This window comes from Vitis vinifera, chromosome 5, assembly GCF_030704535.1.
Source record: "Vitis vinifera cultivar Pinot Noir 40024 chromosome 5, ASM3070453v1".
Taxonomy (NCBI): Eukaryota; Viridiplantae; Streptophyta; class Magnoliopsida; order Vitales; family Vitaceae; genus Vitis; species Vitis vinifera.
The window spans coordinates 7,530,708-7,551,516 of record NC_081809.1 but is presented as its reverse complement, the minus strand read 5'-3'; the positions used below and the strand labels follow the sequence as shown (position 1 = coordinate 7,551,516).

At 34.4% G+C, this 20,809-nt stretch overlaps 2 protein-coding genes and 1 long non-coding RNA gene across 3 annotated transcripts; 2 read left to right on the top strand and 1 right to left on the bottom strand.

The window, feature by feature from the left end:
- Positions 1-822: 822 nt before the first annotated feature.
- Positions 823-15,575, top strand: LOC109122663 (1-aminocyclopropane-1-carboxylate oxidase homolog 1). The gene is given in 6 exon segments (XM_019220094.2): positions 823-1,608; positions 2,006-2,327; positions 2,511-2,766; positions 13,913-14,288; positions 14,666-14,987; positions 15,166-15,575. Coding segments are annotated over 6 exon segments (2,046 nt in total). The 5' UTR covers positions 823-1,090; the 3' UTR covers positions 15,418-15,575.
- On the bottom strand, positions 8,317-10,133 carry LOC104879284 (1-aminocyclopropane-1-carboxylate oxidase homolog 1). The gene is made up of 3 exons (XM_010651755.3): positions 9,327-10,133; positions 8,881-9,202; positions 8,317-8,735 (listed from the first exon to the last, which is right to left on the bottom strand). The coding sequence occupies exons 1-3, from the start codon at positions 9,854-9,856 to the stop codon at positions 8,484-8,486; spliced, it is 1,104 nt and encodes a 367-aa protein (XP_010650057.1). The 5' UTR covers positions 9,857-10,133; the 3' UTR covers positions 8,317-8,483.
- Positions 12,136-13,032, top strand: LOC132253802 (uncharacterized). Its single transcript, XR_009465666.1, has 3 exons — positions 12,136-12,300; positions 12,572-12,653; positions 12,959-13,032. It is a non-coding gene; the product is annotated as an uncharacterized LOC132253802 (long non-coding RNA).
- Positions 15,576-20,809: the final 5,234 nt, after the last annotated feature.

Genomic DNA, 20,809 nt, shown 5'->3' with positions numbered 1-20,809 from the left:
GTAATTAAATTTAAATTATAAGAATTATTTTATTAATACAATTTTCAAGTACATAACTATCTTAATGTTTGAACAATGTATACTTATTTAAATTTATTTCATTTTTTATTTTATTTTTTTATAAAATTCTAGTTATACTTACAATTCGTTGAAAGTATTCAATTTGTTTTTTTACTTCATAAATGTTTTTCACATTTTCAATATTCATCCAATTTTTTCCATAAATAATTTGAATTTAAAATAAAATAAATTAACTTATTCTCAATTTATAAATTATGTCATTGAATTATTTCTCTTACAATATTTAGTTTATTTTAAATGTAATTTTTTTCTTCACCTCTTTGGTTTATCACTTTATATTACAAAATAAAATAGATTCTAATTTCTTTTCTTTTAGAAAATTTATATTTTCACAAATTATTCAATATTTTTCAACTTTTATAAAATAAAATGTTGTAAAGAGTTAAAACTTTTGTGTTGCATTTGTTTCTTTTTTTTTTAACATTTTTTTTTTTTTTTTTTGTTTCGGTACCAAAGCATGACCCTGCTTCTTTGTTTTTTTTTTTTTTTTTTTTTGCCATTTCCTTCCCATATCGTAAGTCTCACATTGTCGGGGATTGGGCTTCTGTTAAGCGGGTGCCACCAGCCGCCGCCAACAACTTGCTAATAGGTGCTCCATTTTTCTCTCTTTTCTCTATTTTAATTATTTTTTATTTTTTATTTTATTGTTTTACAAGATAAGGATTGCATTCTGGAGGCCGTTTCGGAGGAAGGACCTCGCCTGCATATGTTAAAAATAAATAAATAAAATGGTAATTCACCATCCGTTGGATGCAACCGATGACTTTTTGGCTCCTTCATTTTCCCATTGACCATCTTCTTCAACCCTTACAGAGTTCTCACCTATTGAAGGCGGCGCTTTATTCAGTGCTCAATGGCCGGTACAATGATCTTTTATTTGTGCTTGTCATAACAAGATTAGAGTGATGGTCAGTGGTGGCTGGTTAAGTACTGCTAATTAGAGTTGCCTGCAACTAGTGTACTGTGGATTCAGTTAGGGGAAACCAATTTGGTGACATTATAGAACAAAATGGTAGGCACCAGCACCACAAAATTTTCAGAGGACTACGATCGAGCAAGTGAATTAAAGGCCTTCGATGAGTCTAAAGAGGGTGTCAAAGGTTTAGTTGATGCTGGGGTCTCCAAGGTTCCCCGGATGTTCATTCGACCACCAGATAACTCGAGAGACTGTAACACCCAATTCAAATTTCCGGTCATAGACCTCCATGGCATGGACAGCGATCCAATTCGGCGAAAGAAGATTGTTGAGATGGTCCGGGAAGCATCGGAGACGTGGGGTTTATTCACCGTGGTGAACCATGGGATCCCTGTTAGTGTGTTGGAGGAGATGATGGATGGGGTACACCGGTTTTATGAACAAGATAATGAAGTGAAGAAGGAGTTTTACACGCGTGATCTGACGAGAAAGGTGATATATAATAGCAATTTTGATCTCTACGTATCAAAAGCAGCTAATTGGAGGGACACCTTTTATTGCCTTATGGCTCCCCATCCTCTTAACCCACAAGAGTTGCCAGCGACATGCAGGTATGTGATAATCATTCTTCATCCCTGCAAGATTTTTTGTCATGCATATTATGGAATTGAAGAAGGATCTTGTTCTGCCAATTGCTTTCTGTGAGATAGAGTTGTGTTTTATTATCACACCATTTTGCAAAATAAGGAACATGGATACAAAGTAGATGTCTTTTTGGAGAGAAACAATTTTGCTTCCCATTATGTTCAATAATATTTTTAGCAATGTTTTGCAAAGTCAGGAACACTCCATTTTCTTGAGAAGCAATTTAATGAAACTATTCCTGGAATATATGGTGCTATTACTAAAGAAATGGAATTTCAGTTGGTGGGCATGTCCTAATGATTTGATTGGCTAAAATAATTTAATTACTAAAGTTATATGTTAAGCACTAAAGTAATTTTGTAGAGATATATTGATGGAGTACAAGGAGCAAGTCATGAGATTAGGACTTAAACTGTTGGAATTAATGTCTGAGGCTATTGGGCTCAATCCAAACCACCTAAAAGACATGGATTGTGCGGAAGGGCTTGCCATTTTGTGTCACTATTATCCAGCATGTCCACAGCCAGAGCTAACCATGGGCACCACAAAGCATTCTGACAATGACTTCCTTACTATACTACTACAAGACCAGATTGGAGGCCTCCAGGTTCTTCATCAGGATCAGTGGGTCGATGTTCCCCCAGAGCCTGGAGCCCTTGTAATTAATGTTGGTGATCTTCTACAGGTAAACTTTTCTGTATTATGAGAGAGTTTTAATCAAAGAAAATATTGCATTCTTCATATTTGTTGCATTGCATTTCTGTTACTTGCAGAAAGGGTAACACTCGTGCAACCCAAAGTTAGACACATATTATATCATTATAAGTTGATGTTTAAAACTGACTTCGTTTATTGCTGTACTCTCCAGCTTATCACCAACGACAGATTTAAGAGTGTAGAACACAGAGTACTGGCAAACCGACGAGGTCCAAGAGTCTCAGTGGCATGCTTTTTTAGCACATCTCATCTGCCATCCTCAAAATTATATGGACCTATCAAGGAATTGTTATCCAAAGAGAATCCACCAAAATACAGGGAAACCACAGTGAGAGACTATGTTCTCCATTTCCGCTCAAAAGGGCTTGACGGGACTTCTGCTCTACCACAGTTCAAGCTCTAAATTGGTTACCATATTTCTGAGTGTTGTGATTGTTGTCTCAAGCACTTACTGGATAGAATCCTTGCTTAGTAACATATGTAGAAATTTGGTGTTGAGGATAATATTTGTGGGCATATTGAAACTTGAAACCTCTGATGTGCTATTATTGTATTCAATTTAAGAAATTGTCATGCGACATCCTAGTAGATTTGCTGTATTGGTAGCTTACATGTAGTTAAACTAAAGTTTGTTGAGACTTGTACTAAAATATTGGCCAGAAATGCAATTAGGAAAGAACAGAGGAAAATTCTGCTACTCCAGATGTGTTCCTAGGTAAAGGAAGGAGTAGCATTAAAAAAATTTCCTCTAGATACTGAGGTGATACAGATCCAACTGACATTCATCAATGAAAGTAATTGCAATTTGTACCTCCCCTTATGTCGGCACTCCTGATGATGCACCTCTTCCACTGCAATTGCCTGCGCTATTCAGGTATCTAATAGTATCAAGCTGAGTGGATTTGGAACTTTTTTCATCAATCCAGATGACTGAAGTGGTGAAGATAATTTTTAAACTTCAATTGCTATTGGCCGGTTGATATATTACTGTGATAGATGGTTAAGAATTTCAGTCAGAGGACAAGAAATCTCCACCCAGCCCCAATGGTACGACTCCCGCCAACATAAATTTTATGTGGTTGCCCGAATTAGAGTTCGAAGAAGGCATGGTTTTGCCGATAACCAAATCGATATGATCCCAGTTAATACTTGAATCAAAACCGAATCCATCTCCTAGTAGTGAAAAATTTGAGGTAAGCCAAACTTATTTAATGTATTTGATTTAATATAGATGATCAATTAGATATAAGTTAGTTTAGGTCTAAATCCAATTTATTTTTGAAAGAAATTAAATCTAATTTAGATTTGAAGTTCAAAATATATTTGAAATTCCTAACTCAAAATATAAAGAATGCATAAAATTAATTTGATCATAACCTTATATCAATAAATTATTTTAATTGAGTCTACAAAATACATATAATTATAAAAATAAAAAAATCCATCAAACATTGAACAATTATTAATTATAAGAAATGAAAGTGAATGTTAGTTTTTTAGTTTTTAATCTTTCATTAGAAGACAAGAAAACCCAAAAATTGAAAACTAAATAGATAAAATCGGTTTTCAAATGTTATGATTTGCCTCTACAAGTTCCCTTAGGAAAAGAGTTATACTTTTTCTAGAGTTAATCCATTCTTGTGGATAGTGCGGACGGAAACTTTGAGGTAAATTTTCTAAAAAGAAATGCTAGTTATTGAATGAGATCTAAACAAATGTAGGTAAAATTGTCAAAAATTACTCTTAAATGCATTATGTAATCCAAATCTAGAGTATATCTACAAGAAAATTTATTGTATTATTTGGAGATGATAGATTTTTTTATGCGATTTAGAAATGGTAGAATGAGTACAAGAGAAGGAGAAGGATAATTTTTTGAATAAACCTCCTTATTGATGGATATACCGAGAAAGGTACAAGAGAAGACTCCAACAGTGGAATACAAGGGAGATCTTAATATAAGAGGGAAACTTGGTTTCTTTCAATTGGAAGGAGATATTTATAAGCTTCTTGATCATGGATTTTTTACGAAATTGTTTTTTTTTTTTTTTTCTTTTGTAGGCTTTGATGCAGAGTAACAACTTTATGGTATATAATTTTTTATTCTTTCTTGAGATTATATCAACTCTTTATGAGTTTGTATGCATATTTTGTCAAGTGTTAGGTTTTCCCTCAAGCTGTGTGGATGTTGCGGTTTGGAGATACTTCTATTTATATGACAAGAATCAAATTTTTAGCCCTTTCATTCCTAAACGAGGAGGTTATATAATAAATTACTCAAAAAAAATTCTCTAAAACCTAATTTTCTAAATATGAAAAATCAAACAATTGCATTGGCCAAATTCTATTCTAGAGCAAACTTGAGAAATTGCATACCATGGGTGGCATCCTCCATCATTGATGTAGTTGTCAAAACCTAAAATGCAGCTGAGTGGGTTAAACTAAAGTGCATCTAAGTGAGTTAAACTAATGCACATTTAAGTGAGCTAAACCTAAATGCATTTAAGTGAACTAAGTGAGTTATACTAAGCATGCAACTAAGTGAGTTGAAATGGAGTTAAAGTATAACTAAGTGAGTTAAACCTAAGGTGTCACTAAGAGAACTAGACCTAAGGTGCCACTAAGTGAGTTGAGTCTGGGCGAAAGTGTAACTTAGTGAGTTGAAACTAAGATGCAACTAAGTGAACTAAGTTAAAGTGCAATCAAGTGAATTGAATGTGAGTTAAAGTGTAACTAAGTGAGCCGAATTTAAGGTGCACCTAAGTAAACTAGACCTAAGAAATGCATCTAAGTGAACTAAATCTATAAATGCAGCTAAATGTACTAAAGTAAGGTGTAACTAAGGTCATATATGGGATCCATTAAAATCCTTCGACAAAGAATCTTCAAAGGTGGCTCAAAAATAGTACCAAATGAGTAATGGACCACCATGAGATGGTCATAGGGCAACAAGAAGTAAAGGAGAACACATAGAGTAACATGTGCTACTATGACAAAATGGAGGGCCTACAGCCTATCTTAGGCTTAGGCCACTTAAACTAGCCCACATGGGTCTTAATTCATTAATTAACCTACTATACTTCAATTCATCAATTAGTTCAATCTAGAGAGACCATTCGCAAGCTTTTGTGCAATATTATGCAATTACCAATTAAACACCCTTATGCGCACGAGTAAATAAAGAACTCAATCAACCTTCATATATTGTGTCATTAAGGAGTATAAACTCGAATGGGACCCATTAGGACCCATAGGCGAATAATAACTCCCTGAAAATCAAATTTTGAAGTTGAATCAACATCCATTGCACATAATTAACCGCACTCCAACATCCTATGTAATTACAATGAGACAAAAGATAAGGTCCATGACCTACTATCCACTATATGAAAGCTCCCCGTAAACTAGTGTTTGTAATATAATAAGGTGAATGTTATCAACTTTTCAAAATTACGTTTATAACCCTTGAGCACGTAGGTCAAAGTCACTACAAAATTTGGCATAAACTTAATATTTTCTCAAGATTGAGATACCAGACAGTATAGCAACTTAGTAAGGTAATGACTACCCAATAGTCTTAGATCATGATTTACCATATATCTTGCACAAAGCATAACTATACACAAGTACACTCACCATGGAAACTCATCCTAATAACCAAGACCAATCATCTTTCCAATTAGGAAGTAATGCGCTACAGCCTCAAATGGATTGCCTAAATCCATGAACCAACTGTGAACAAAACATCTATTTGCATGGAACCTATGATTTAGATCTTCCATACAACTCCTACTACACTCAAGTTTTGTATAATGTAGAAGATTCAAGGCCAAAATGCTTACAAATTGTATTGCATGGAATACGATAAACAGAATGGGAAACAAGAAGCTTATTAAATAAATAATAAATCCAAATATGTTACATCACGTCAGGCTTTTAGGGGCTCTATCTTAACAAAGTTTAGTGATGCAAGTCTCATACTTATGATATGGTCAATAGATACCCTTAAGAAAGTTCTTGAGGCTTTGAGATATGGAGGCTCTAGCTTAATGAATGGCTATATTCTCTAAGGTTTTAAAAATTCAACAAAACAATCCTTTTAATACTTGAAAAAACTTTGGGCTAGTTTTGGAAAACAATTAAACATTCAATTTTACCTAATTACCCCCCAAAACATGAAGTTGAAATGAAATTACATGAAAAAATCAACCAACATTCAATCACCCCGTAAGGAGCATTTGAACGTTGGGCTCAATGTTTGATCCTACTAGACGTTTGAACACTCCTTATTGGGCATTCAAGCACTACCACTAAAAATCTTGTATTTTCCTTAATTTCTATCTTAATTTTTTTTCTTTTTTTTTTGTTATTTCATAAGTTTTACCAAACTTAAATACACATTTACCTTGAAAATGACAACTATAGAATGGTCTAATATCAAACTTGATGAGATTAGAAGTCGTCTTCTAACCAATAAGATCCAAGGAAGTATATCGCATTCTAATCAATGAGAAATGGAACAAAATTGTCAATTAAACCTAATACATCAATAGTGTTCTTAAGTAAGGGATTTTTGGTAACCCCTACTAAATGTTTATGATTATAACTTATTTTTCTTATAATTGTAATTATTTCTAAAAAGAAAAAACATAAGAAATTTATTTCAAGAAGCTCAATTTTAATAAAGTTTCAAACTTTAACTTAGTAATGAGCACCTTCAATAATATTTTATTTTTATGTATGCCCACCCTAGGCTTCAAACCCCTCTCTTATTTGGCTCCTCTTTAAATCTACAGAGTCTTGAGTTAGACCCATCCCCTTGTAATGTTTTATTTTTATTCTTCAAGGGCTACATTACATGTCATCTTTAAACCTCATAGAACCATAGTAAAGGCTTGCATTATAATATGGGAGTCCAAAGAAATAGCATTCAATTGTGAGATCTCAAGTACCTTAAAAATTATTGTGAGCCTAAGGTTCTTCTAATCAAATTTTAGCGATAACAAAACAAGGTTTATTGGAACTAAAGATTTAATTAAGTTCATATTTCAAGTTTTCAAGGAGATGAGATAAAATCAAGTACAAATCACTTGATGATCTCATTTAAGAAAGATATAATCATGTCGATTCATTTCAAATCTTTCAGACACTTAAAAGTTTATAAGCTTATTAAAAGTCATCCTTTGCATGCTTTAAATTGAGTGTACATTTTCAAAATTGGATCATTTCATATTTTTCTCTGCACCTAAGCTTAAATTCCTTCAAAAATATGTTTAAAAGGGTCCATGAGGTGTATTTGAAGATTATTTTAGAGAATGGAAATAAGGTGTACACAGAACATAATGAAACTAACAAACCAGTCTCACTTCTTTCTAATTAATTGCTAAAATAGATCTAGAAGTTTTCTTCAGCAATTGAGATGGAGCGCAAGAAATGCAATGCATAAAGGATAGAATACAAGGTTGTAAAATAGGGCAGAATTATACAATTTTGGGTTTTCATTTTGATGACCATCCACCAAAAATTTAGTTTTTTGGTCTAGAAAGGAAGGTTCCACATTAATTGAATTATACATGGGATTGAGAGTAAAAGTTTCAAAAATTGACTGTTTTGGACTCTACCAACATATAAGAATTGCATATAAAATTGTCAATGCACCTGTACCAACAATAACAGCCAACTCTAAAGACTCCAAAAGCAAGCACATGTGCCATAAGGTCAGGGTTTTATCTCGAAAGATCTATAATCCTACCAGTACAAGCATTCGTGGTTGGCCCTGAAGGCATGAGGATCTGCCCATTGAGTCATTGACTCGAAATTAGTTACGCTCATTAGTTTTTCCTGCTCTATAAGTCTGTGGTGGGTAGCACATCCGCATCAATAACGCAACATAATGTAGGGGCTCCACAGAACAGAGGCCATTCAATGTGAGGCTTATCTCAGAAGTTTGGAAATCCTTACCCAAGATGTCACACACATTAAATATGAAACTCAACAGTTCATATGTATATATGCTGCCAATCAGGATCTTTTCTAGCCACACAAAAAGAGAAAAAAAAAAAAAAAACCAAGTATGGTAAACAACCGTCCATCGCATAAAGGCTTCTTCATCTCCACTGCCAGTCTAGAGTTTGAAATGCTCCAGGGCAGAAGTCCCGTCAAGTCCTTTTGCATTGAAGTAGGCAACAAAATCTCTCACCGTAATTTCCCTGTACTTGGGCGGATTCTCTTCAGATAACAATTCCTTGATAGGTCCGTAAAGTTTCAAGGATGGAAGAAGAGCAGTGCTAAAAAAGCATGCCACAGAAACTCTTGGGCCCTTGTGGCTTGCCAGCACTCGGTGTTCAACACTTTTAAACCTGTCATTTGTTATAAGCTGCAAAGTACAACCATAAAAAAGTTTATTCTTAATCATTGATTATTAACATAATTTATATTTCACTCTGGTTTGCATATGTGACTGCATTTCTATCACGACTCCCTTAAACAAAATAATGAAGTACATAATACAGTAAATTTACCTGTAAAAGGTCTCCAATATTAATAACAAGGGCTCCAGGCATTGGGGGAACATCAACCCACTGATCCTGATGAAGAACTTGGAGGCCTCCAATCTCGTCTTGTAGTAGGACGGTAAGAAAGTCGTTGTCAGCGTGCTTGGTGGTGCCCATGGTTAGTTCTGGCTGAGGGCATGCAGGATAGTAGTGACACAGCATGGCCAGTCCCTCCGCACAATCCATATCTTTTAGGTGGTTTGCTTTCAGCCCCAGAGCCTCAGAGATCAACTCCAACAATTTAAAGCCTAGTTTCATAACTTCATCCTTGTACTCTATCAATATATCCCTACAAAATCACTTGGGCACTTAGGTATTCTGTATAGCATCCATGGCAAAAAATGTTGCAGTTGATGATGAACAATTTTTGTCCTAGCACCAAATTAATTTTGGGCTACTGTCATAGGACATACCTGAAAGCCGGTGGCAACTCTTGAGGGTCGGGGGGTTGAGGAGCCATAAGAAAATAAAAGGTATCCCTCCAATTAGCTGCTGGTGCTTTGTACAGATCAAAATTGCTGTTATACACGACCTTCCTCTCCAAATCACGCGAGTAATACTGCTTCTTGACCTCTGTATCTTGTTCATAAAACCTGCGTACACCATCCTTCATCTCCTCCAAAACAGTGACGGAGATTCCATGGTTCACCACGTTGAAGAAACCCCACGTCTCCGATGCGTCTCGGACCATGTCCACGATCTCCTTCCGTCGAGCTGGATCTGTGTTCATGTCTTGAAGGTCTATGACTGGAAAACTGAATTTGGTGTCACCAGTTGTGAAGTCATCGGGGGGTTGAATGAAAATCCGGGGAACTTGGGAGACCCCGGCATCAACCAGTCCTTTGACACCTGCTTTGGTCTCATCAAAAGCCTTTAATTCACCTAATCGATCGCAGTCAGCTTGAGTCGCCATTGGAGATTCACTGAAGCTGGTGACAACCATCTTGTTCTAAATGTCACAAAATTGATCTCCTTCAATGCAATTCACCCCTAAAAACACTCCCATTCAACACACCACTAGTGCAGTTATATTCTCACTTGCTTTTAAAATAATACTATTTATAAAAAAATAAAAAATAAAAAATCCAACTACGTATTAGCCTTATCTACGACATTCATGGACGATGAACTGTGAAATTCTGAATAGATACACGTGGTGTGCTGGGTGGTCATTCTTGGGCTTTTTTAACTTACAAGGCTATTTTAAAAAATAATACTTAAAAAATGGTGCTTTGAAAAAAAAAATTTAAATATGTAGTTATTAAACTATTGATAAATTTATGGTATTTTTTGTCACTTTGAAATGTGTTTTTTGAAAAGATACTTTTTATGTTTTTTATATCAACAATATATATTAAAAAAAATTGAATTTATATTAAAAGTATATTTTTAAGACACACCTTCTATAATTCTATAAAATTAAATTTATGTTAAAGGTATTTTTTTAAAAGAAATTTTTTCATAATTTTTTTATTAGTCATACACATTAAAAAAAATTGAATTTATATTAAAGAAATATCATTTTCACAATACCCTAAAATCAAATTTATACTAAAAGTATTTCTTAAAAAGATATCTCCCACAATTTTCATATCAGTTATACAGTAAAAAAAAAATGAATTTACATTAAAGGTGTTTGTACAATTCCATAAAATTGAATTTATACTAAATGTGTCTTTTAAAGAAACACTTTCCACGATTTTTATATTAATCATCTATCACAAAAATTAAATTTATACTAAAAGTGTCTCTTAAAGGAAAATATTTTAATATAAATTTAATTTTATAAAATTGTAAAATGTGTCTTTTAAAAAGATATTTCTAGTATAAATTCAATCATTTCAATAGATGACTGATACAAGAATTGTTGACACCTTTAATATAAATTTTATTTTATGAAATCGTAGAAAATGTCTCTTAAGGAGACATCTTTAGCATAAATTCAATTTTTTTACTATGCAATTGATATGAAATTTGTGAAAAATGTCTCTTTAATATATATTTTTAAAATAAATTTGATTTTATAGAATTATAAAAGGTGTCTCTTGAAGAGATACTTTTAATATAAATTCAAATTTTTTAATGTGTATTATTAATATAAAATTATGAAAGGTATTTCTTGAAAAAATATATTTAATATAAATTTAATTTTTTTTAATATGTATAATTAATATAAAAATAATGAAAGATGTGTGAAATAATTTTTAAAGTGATAAAAAAAGGTCATAGATTTAGAAATATTTTTCAACGTATCCTATTTTTAAAAATTAATTTTAAATTCACCGTACAATTATAAAAAATCCGGTCATTCCTCTCGAGTTCCCGACCCCACGAGTCGGTTGTTGCATTCGGTGGATTGTGAATTGCCAAGTGTCTTCATAAAGGCCACAAAGGCAACATCTTGGAGGCCTCTATCTTCTGTACAAGTCAATTCTAAGATTTTGCTAGATTTTTTACCAATTACAGTCCGTAGTTTTTTCGAAATAGGAGAAGAACGTTATTTCCTTTTTAAAATGTTCTCTTTTCTCAAAAAAGTAATAATTGGTTGGGAGAAATTATTTTCACCAAAAAATATATATATACATTTTTAACAACAATAATATTTATAAAGATATAAATTATATTTAATATTTAGATATTAATTTAAAAAATATTTTCTTCTTAATTTTCAATTTTTTCTTTAAATTAATTTAATTGATTATAACTAATAAAATTAATTTAATGTGATATTGTTTTGAATAAAAAAAAATTATTATCAATTTTATATGAAAAGTGAGTTTATTAAAAATAAATTGTTATTAATTTATTAAATAATTATTTATAAAATAAATAATTTTGTTTTATTTTAATTTTAAAGAGAAGAAAATTTTTATGGAGAAAATAGTCTCTTAAAGATACAATTTTTCTCAATTTTTAAGAAATCATCTTTTTAAGAGGAAAAAAAGATTGAGATATTAAATTATTTTAGTTAATTTACAGAGGTTTTAGCGTGATGGAAAGAAGATAAATATTTATATTTTTGGAAATAGTAAAAGATAGTGACGGTTAAAGATAATTCACATTCCCTCCCTAAATGTTACCGTTACCGCCACAAACTGTAAAAAAACCTTAAAATCCTCAAAATTAAGAGAGCGCGTGAGTTGTGTGATTCTAGGTTCGCGTGGGCAAGGCTACAGAGAATAGCTAGAAAAGCAAATGGGCCCACGAAGGTCATTGAAAATGAGAGTGAGCTAAAGCGAAGTCCACTCGCAGCTGCCTCGCCTCTTCACTTCCACTGTACTCTCTCTCTCTCTCCCTCTCCTTCCCCCTCCCCCGCTCTCTCTCTCTCTCAGTCGAAATTCTCAAATGTACAAAATCAAAAACCCTAAATCCACACTTCCTCACACGGTAAACCTAAACATTCCTGCTTGTTTTTTATTTTTTTGATTTTTAAATTTTTTTTTTCTCTCCGGTTCCGTTTGGATGCCTAGAAATTGTGGGAAAATCTCGGAAAATTTGCAAGGTTTCTTTTTCGGTTTATTTTTCCAAGGTTTTCTCGGGGGCCAAAAGGGGAAAGTGGGTTTTGATGGATTTTTTGTTCTGCTAGTGTAATTCGATCTCAATTTGGGGTTTTTTTTTTTTTGATTGTGAATCGGGGGGTTGGGGTTTGGGGATTTAGGTTTTTCTGTGAGTGCTGATTTTGGGAGATGAACAAAGAACACCCACCGGAGCCGCTTGATTTCTTTATTTGGACTGTGGAGGTACGGATATATTGCTTTGTTTTTGGTGGTTTTGTTTGGATCTTATGTGATGTGGGCGTAGATCTTGTTGATCAGATGTGTGATTGAATTTTCCCTCGTGTTGCTTAAAATTATTAGTGAATTTCTTGTTAGAAAATTTTCTTTTCCCTGTTTGGGGATCTGAGTATCATGATTAATGCTTTTAAAAAGGTAATTTTTTTAATACAGACGTTGATACTCATCTGGGTTTATTTGGATTGGGTAGATGGTTATTGAAATATCAATTGTTATATAATGTCTTTTTATTGATTGTTCAATGGAATCAGTGTAAATTGGGAAGTTTGTACTGTTGATGATTGGAGATTAGAAGGGCTAATTGAATGAACAAACCAACAAGAGGTGTGATTTTGTTAAATTCCCTTGCCAATTTATGTAAATTTTAAGGTGTAAATTTTAAAAGACGATTTTAAGGTGTAAATTTTTTAAATAATGAATTTTAAAAATCGTATTTAAAGATAATTTTTTTTTTCATATTTTTAAAATGAAATAAATCACCTTTAGAATAAACGATTTTAAAAGTTATCTTTACTTTTAGAATATTTCTTTTATAACTTTATAGTCTTGTCAAAAATCCCCTAGTCTGGCTACCTTTTTGAATTTCTACCAGCCGCCCTAAATTGACTTTTAAAACAACTACAATGAGAAAAGGTGGTTCAACTTAGGGTAAGATCCGCATAAAAACATAAATTATTAGCAAAAATTATCAAACTCTAAAAACTGCATACCATGAGTGACATCCTCCGTTATTGATGTGTTTGAAGGAAAAGACATGTGCATACAAAGAGAAGCCCAGCGGGATACGCGCTACAAATGTAAATAGCATTTTTGAGTTTCATGTCAAGACTCTCACTTTACACGGTTTCGGTATAACTTCCAAGGTACCCAAGTCAATCAATAATTCATAGGCTTGCTTATCTCACCATAGTGGAGAACTTCAGATTCATTGGTGGACTTCATTCATTTTCTTCTCATCAGCACAGAGCTCTCACTTGTTCCAGTAGGTCTCGTGTCGATAGAGTTGCTTGTGGAAATTAATTTGGGGGAAATCAAGCTGGTGACGCTGTAGAACAAGATGGTAATCACCAGCATCAGTCATGAATTTCCGGAGGACTATGATCGAGCTAGTGAATTAAAGGCTTTCGATGAGTCTAAAACTGGTGTTAAAGGTCTAGTTGATGCCGGGGTCTCCAAAGTTCCTCGGATGTTCATTCAACCACCAGATAACTTGAGAACCTATACTACCCAGTTCAATTTTCCCGTCGTAGACCTACAAGGCATGGACAATGATCCAATTCGCCGGAACAAGATTGTTGACATGGTCAAGGATGCATCAGAGACATGGGGTTTCTTCAACGTGGTGAACCATGGGATCCCTGTTAGCGTGTTGGAGGAGATGATGGAAGGAGTACTCCGGTTTTACGAACAAGATACTGAGGTGAAGAAGCAGTTTTACACACGTGATGCGTCGAGGAAAAAGATGGTGTACAATAGCAATTTTGATCTGTATACAGCACCAGCAGCTAATTGGAGGGACACCTTTTATTGCCTTATGGCTCCTCATCCTCCCAACCCAGAAGAATTGCCAGCAGCATGCAGGTATGTTATAAACATCGATCATTCATCCACTCACTGCAAGATTTTCTCTCTTTCGTATTATATATATACATATATATATAGCAGTTGGTACACATTATTTTATCCCCACATTATGACTTAAAATATGCTAGACCTTTGTTCCTTGAGCTTTTGAATCCAAACCTCTCTATCAGTCTGATGGAGGAAAATATCCTAAAAGAAAATATTGAGAAGAAACTTTTGAGTGTCCTTCGATCCGGCCAATTCCCGTGTCATCTTACTTTCTTCTGTATTTTTTTTTTTCTGGTTTTAATTCAGGACTTGTATATTGACAAAATAACTTCTTCTTTTTTAAATCAATAAATTCCTCCTTTTAAATGCTTGAGTTAATTTTGTAGGGACATACTGATGGAGTATAAGGATCAAATTATGAGATTAGGATTTAAATTGTTTGAGTTAATATCCGAGGCTCTGGGGCTTAATCCAAACCACCTAAAAGACATGGACTGCACAGAGGGGCTGTCAATTTTATGTCACTACTATCCGTCATGCCCACAGCCAGAACTAACTATGGGCACCACCAAACACGCTGACAATGACTTCCTCACTGTACTACTACAAGACCAGATTGGAGGCCTCCAAGTTCTTCATCAAGGTCAGTGGATTGATGTCCCCCCAATGCCTGGAGCGCTTGTAATTAATGTTGGAGATCTTCTACAGGTAAAGTTTTTCTGTATTATAAAAGCACTTTATTTTGTTTAAGGTAGTTTTATTCTGTATGACTACTACATTCTTCTTCATTGTCGCATTGGAATTATATGATTATTAAAATGCAATGACATAGATCATGTCATTAATCAATCTCTAAATAACCTTTGTTTGTTCTTGTGTTCTTCAGCTTATTACGAATGACAGGTTTAAAAGTGTAGAACACAGGGTACTGGCAAACCATATAGGCCCCAGAGTCTCAGTGGCATGCTTTTTTAGCACATCTATTCAGCCATCCTCCAAACTTTATGGGCCTATCAAGGAATTGTTATCTGAAGAGAATCCGCCTAAGTACAAGGAAACCACAGTGGGAGACTATGTTGCCTATTTCAATTCAAAAGGGCTTGATGGAACTTCTGCCCTACCTCATTTCAGGCTCTAGATTGGAATGGATAGGAGAAAGGATTATCATGATGGATGGTTTACCGTATTTGCTAGTGTTATGATTGTGCCTACTTCAGTTAATAGAAAAGATTCTTGAGTAGCAGCATTTGTAGAGACGTGGTGTTCAATATCAATAACGGATCAATATTTCCTCCATGCCTAGAGCGATACTGACTTCTAAACATTGGCAATCTTCTTCAGGTAATTGTTCATTGTCTTAAGTGTTAGGGTGAATTCACAATATTCCAACAAACATCATAATTTTTCTACCTTTTATTTGTGCAAAATTAAATAGGTAATAGCAACTAGCATCAATAAATAAATAAACTCATGCAATAGAAAAATAAATCAGACACCAGAATTTTTACGTGGAAAACCCCCCAATAAGAAGGAAAAAACCACAAGACCTAATCTAGTTCAAAATTCCACTATCAACAATAATGGGTTACACCTGTCTTCTCTAAAATAATCTCTAGAGGTTGTCAAATACATCAAAAGTACATATAGCCTTAGATTATACAATCTCTCTTGGCAAAAGAAAGAAAGGAAATTCGAGAAAGTATACCCAAAATATGTCATTACCGTTCACGGGAACTAACACTAGTTCCCTAGCTCAAAATCTGATCTCCACTATTCAGATTGTAGCTACTCAAGTTTTAAATCTCTCCTCCAAATTTCAACTCGATCGAACCATAGATGAAGTGGGATCAGCTTGTTGATCAAATCTGGGCAGATGCGTTTTTCCTCTCTTCTCTTCTCTCTATTTTTTTCTTTTTTCCCAATCTCCTCTTTTATAAAAAAAAAAAATGTAACTGACTTGGACCCTAAGCATATGGGGCCCACTCCCTCACATACGAGGGAGCCCAACAAATCTCTCCCTCCCGACTATGTGAGAGGCTCTACCAAGCCCACTTGTTTTCTACAGAATTGTAGCTTCTCTATAGGTATTGGTTTTGTCATCATATCTGATCCATTCTCATCAGTATGGATTTTCTCAAGGCAAAACAATTTCATCTCTAGTGCATCACGAATCCAATGATATCTCACATCAATGTGCTTGGTTCTAGAGTAAAAAGTTTGATTCTTATTGCGATGAATAGCACTCTGACTATCACAGTAGAGTAGATACTTTTTTTTGTTGTAAACCCAATTCTTGTAGGAACTTCTTCATCCATAGTAACTCCTTGCTAGCTTCAATGATAGCAATATACTCAGCCTCTATGGTCGACAAAGCAACACATTTTTGCAACTTTGATTTCCATGACACTGCTCTCCCTAAAAAAATGATCAAATAACCAAAAGTAAACTTTCTGGAATCAACATCCCAAACCATATCTGCATTTGTGCATCCTACAAGAACAGGTTTGTCAGTTCCAAAACATAAACATGTCTTAGAAGTACCCCTCAGATACTTGAGAATCCATTTCACTACAACCCAATGTTCTTTGTCAGGATTAGAAAGGAACCTGCTAACAACTCCAACAGCATGAGCAATATCATACCTCGTGCACACTATGGCATACATCAAGCTACCCACGACTGATGCATAGGGCACCTTTCGCATTTCTTCTTTTTCTTTCTCACTTGAAGGGTTTTGTTTGGAACTTAGCTTTAGATGACTTCCAAGTGGAGAACTCATTGGTTTTGTTTGCCCATGTTGAACTTGTCTAAAACCTTCTCAATATAGCTTTCTTGAGATAGCCACAATTTTCCATTCATCCTATCTCGAGAAATCTTTATACCAAGAATTTGATTTGCAAACCCCAAGTCCTTCATTTTAAATGATTTGCTCAACTCCTTTTTCAGTTTATCAATTTTACTAGTATCACGACCAACAATCAACATGTCATCCATATATAGCAAGAGAATAATAAATTCTCCATCAAAGAATTTATTCACAAACACACAAAGGTCAGAAGCAGTTCTATCATACCTATGCTCAACCATGAAGGAATCAAACTTCTTGTACCACTGTCTCAGTACCTGCTTGAGACCATACAAGCTCTTCTTCAATCGACACACTAAGTGTTCCTTGCCTTTAATTGTAAACTATTCTGGTTGCTCCATATATATTTCGTCATCTAAGTCACCATGGAGGAAAGCAATCTTCACATCAAGTTATTCAATTTCTAGATTCATACTGACAGCCAAGCCTAACACAACTTGGATCGAAGACATCTTAACCACGGGTGAGAAAATCTCTTCAAAGTCAATGCCTTTTTTCTGACTAAAACCCTTCACAACCAATCTTGCCTTGTACCTTAGCTATGATCTGTTTGGTTCAGGTTTCCTTTTCAGTACCCATTTATTCTTCGATGCTCTCTTACCCTTAGACAACTTCATCAATTCATAAGTGTTGTTTTTATGCAAGGATTTCATATCTTCATGCATAGCTCTCAACCACTCTTTTTTCTCATCACGCAGCAGAACCTCTTAATAATTTTATGGCTCTCCCTCATTAGAAAGCAACAAATACTCATCACTAGTATACCTTATGGAAGGTTGATGCTCTCTAGTAGATCTTCTTAACTGTGTTTCAGTAGGTAACTCTGAAGTAGCTCGTTCTTACTGTTGTTCTAGGCCATCATTCTCAATTGTAGGATTTTCTTCTACATCATCAACTTCAGACTCATCATTTTTGTCAACTGTATCAACCTGTTCTTCTTGCACAACTTCCCTGTGTTCATTATATCCCATAGATTTAGGAAAGACTGAATCCAAATCAACCTGTTCTTCACTAAAAGGCTTTAGCTTCTTAACCTGATCCAAGTCTTCAATAGTTTGATCTTCAAATAAGATAACATCTCTGTTTCTTATAATCTTTTTAGTAGTCGGATCTCATAACCTGTACCCAAACTCTTCATTTGAATAACCCAAGAAAATACACTGTTTAGTCTTGCTATCAAGCTTGGACCGTTCGTCTCTAGGAACATGAAAAAATGTCTTGCAGCCAAATACTCTCAAGTGCTCAAAGAAAACAAATTTTCCTGTCCAAACTCTCTTTGGAATATCACCCTCTAAAGGATATGATGGAGACAGATTAATCAAATCAACGGTTGTCCACATGGCCTCACCCAAAAAGACTTAGGCAATTTTGCATGGGAGAGCATACATCTGATTCTATCACAGATGATTCTATTCATTCTCTTAGCTACACCATTTTGTTGCGGGGTCTTAGGAACCGTCTTCTCAAGCCTGATGCCATGACTTCTGCAGTATTGCTCAAATGGCCCCCTATATTCACCACCATTATCTGCTCTGACAGATTTTAATTGCTTGCTAGTTTGCCTCTCAACCTTCACATGAAAACCTTTGAATACATCAAGTACCTAGTCTTTGGATTTCAAAGCATATGCCCACACCTTTCTTCAATGATCATCAATAAAAGTCACATAATAAAGTGCACCACCAAGAGTATTACTTTGCATAGTACAAACATCAATGTGAACTAAATCAAGAATATCTTGTTTTCTATGTGAAAGAAATCTACGAAATGCAACTCTACTTTGCTTTCCAAATAGACAATGTGTACAAGGTAATAATGACGTACCTTTAACTGGTAGAAACTTCTTTCTGGCAAGAACTTGAAGTCCATTTTCACTTATATGACCAAGTTGCTTATGTCATAGCTCAGTAGAGGCTTCATTCTCAATAATGTTCACCTCTCTCTTGACTAGTCTCACTTTTGTCTTATAGAGAGTATTGTTTTTCTTCCCCCTAGCTAAAACAAGAGAACCCTTAGTAAGTTTCCACTTACCCTCTCTAAGGTGACTATGGTAGCCCTCATCATCAAGTTTCCCAACAGAGATTAAACTAAAGCACATTTCAGGAACATGTCTAACATCTTTCAGAACTAATTTGCACCCAATGCTAGTTTCTAGCTCTACATCTCTCATGCCAACAATTTCACATTTTGCTTCATTTCCCATCCTAACCCAACCAAAACTGCCATTGGTGTAGGAAGAGAAGAAATCTTTACGTGCAGTGATATGAAATGACGCTGCTGTATCAACCACCCAAGTGGAATCCTGGCATGCAAGGTTTACACACGCATCATCATAAACAATGATTATATCACCATCAGATGCAATTTCTGCAATGTCTTTATCTTCTTTCTGTTATTCACATTTTCCTTTAAACTGTTCTTTTCTGAATTTTTTGCACTTTCTCTTAATGTGACATGGCTTGCCACAATAAAAACATTTTATATCTTTTCTGGACTTTGACTTTCCTCTTGACTTGTCACGATTATAATCATTGGAAGGTTTTATTACTTTTACTTCTCACTTGCCTCTCTATAATAAGTGCTTCTGTATTAGAGGAAATACCTAACTCTTTTCTTATTATCTCTTCATTAAACATAGTATTTTACCATGTTGATAGTTACCACACCATTTGGGGCTGAATTACTCAATGATACCACCAAAGTTACCCCCAACTGTCTGGTAAGGAACTCAACAAAAATAAAGTCTATACCTCATCATCTAGCTCAAGCTTCATGGTAGATAACTCATTAAACAGTCCCTGACAATTACTAAATGCTCTACAACACTATTACCATCCTTATACTTTAAATTCACAAGTCTTTTTATCATAAAGGTTTTGTTCTATGTAGTCTTTATCTCATAAAGACTCTAATTTCTGCCAAAGGTTATATGCATCAACTTTCTTGGCTTCATGATGGAAGACACTCTGATCAACCCATCGTCTAATATATCCAATGGTTTTCCTATTTAATTTCTTCTATTCATCCTCAGTTGTAGTAACTAGCTTATAACCCCTACATTCAATGAGCTCAAACAACTCTTTGCAATATAGAATATCCTCTATCCTAGTCTTCCAAATTGAATAATTGGAAGCTATGAGTTTAATCATTCCACTGTCAGTCTCCTCCATTTAATTCACTCAAGAGATCCCAGTACTAATCAACTTGGCTCTAATACCACTTGTTAGGGTGAATTCACAATATTCCAACAAACACCAGAATTTTTCTACCATTTATTTGTGCAAAATTAAATAGGTAATAGCAACTAGCAACAATAAATAAATAAACTCATGTAATAGAAAAATAAATCAAACACCAAAATTTTTACAAAGAAAACCCCTCAATGTGAAGGGAAAAACCACGGGACCTAATCCAGTTTAAACTTTCACTATCAACAATAATGGGTTACACTTGTCTTCTCTATAATAATCTCTAGAGGCTATCAAATACATCAAGAGCATATATAGTCTTGGATTATACAATCTCTCTTGGCAAAAGAAACAAAGAAAATTTGAGAAAGTACACCCAAAAAACGTCGTTACTGTTCATGGGCACTAACACCATTTCTCAAGCTCAAAATCTGATCTCCACCATTCAGATTGTAGCTACTCGAGTTTCAAACCTC

Excerpts from the sequence above, each read along its gene's own strand:
- LOC104879284 (XM_010651755.3), bottom strand. The coding sequence starts at position 9,856 with ATGGTTGTCACCAGCTTCAGTGAATCTCCAATGGCGACTCAAGCTGAC. Across the intron at positions 9,203-9,326 it reads GAGTTGCCACCGGCTTTCAG|GGATATATTGATAGAGTACA; the intron begins GTATGTCCTATG and ends GTGATTTTGTAG. Across the intron at positions 8,736-8,880 it reads ATATTGGAGACCTTTTACAG|CTTATAACAAATGACAGGTT; the intron begins GTAAATTTACTG and ends TGTACTTTGCAG.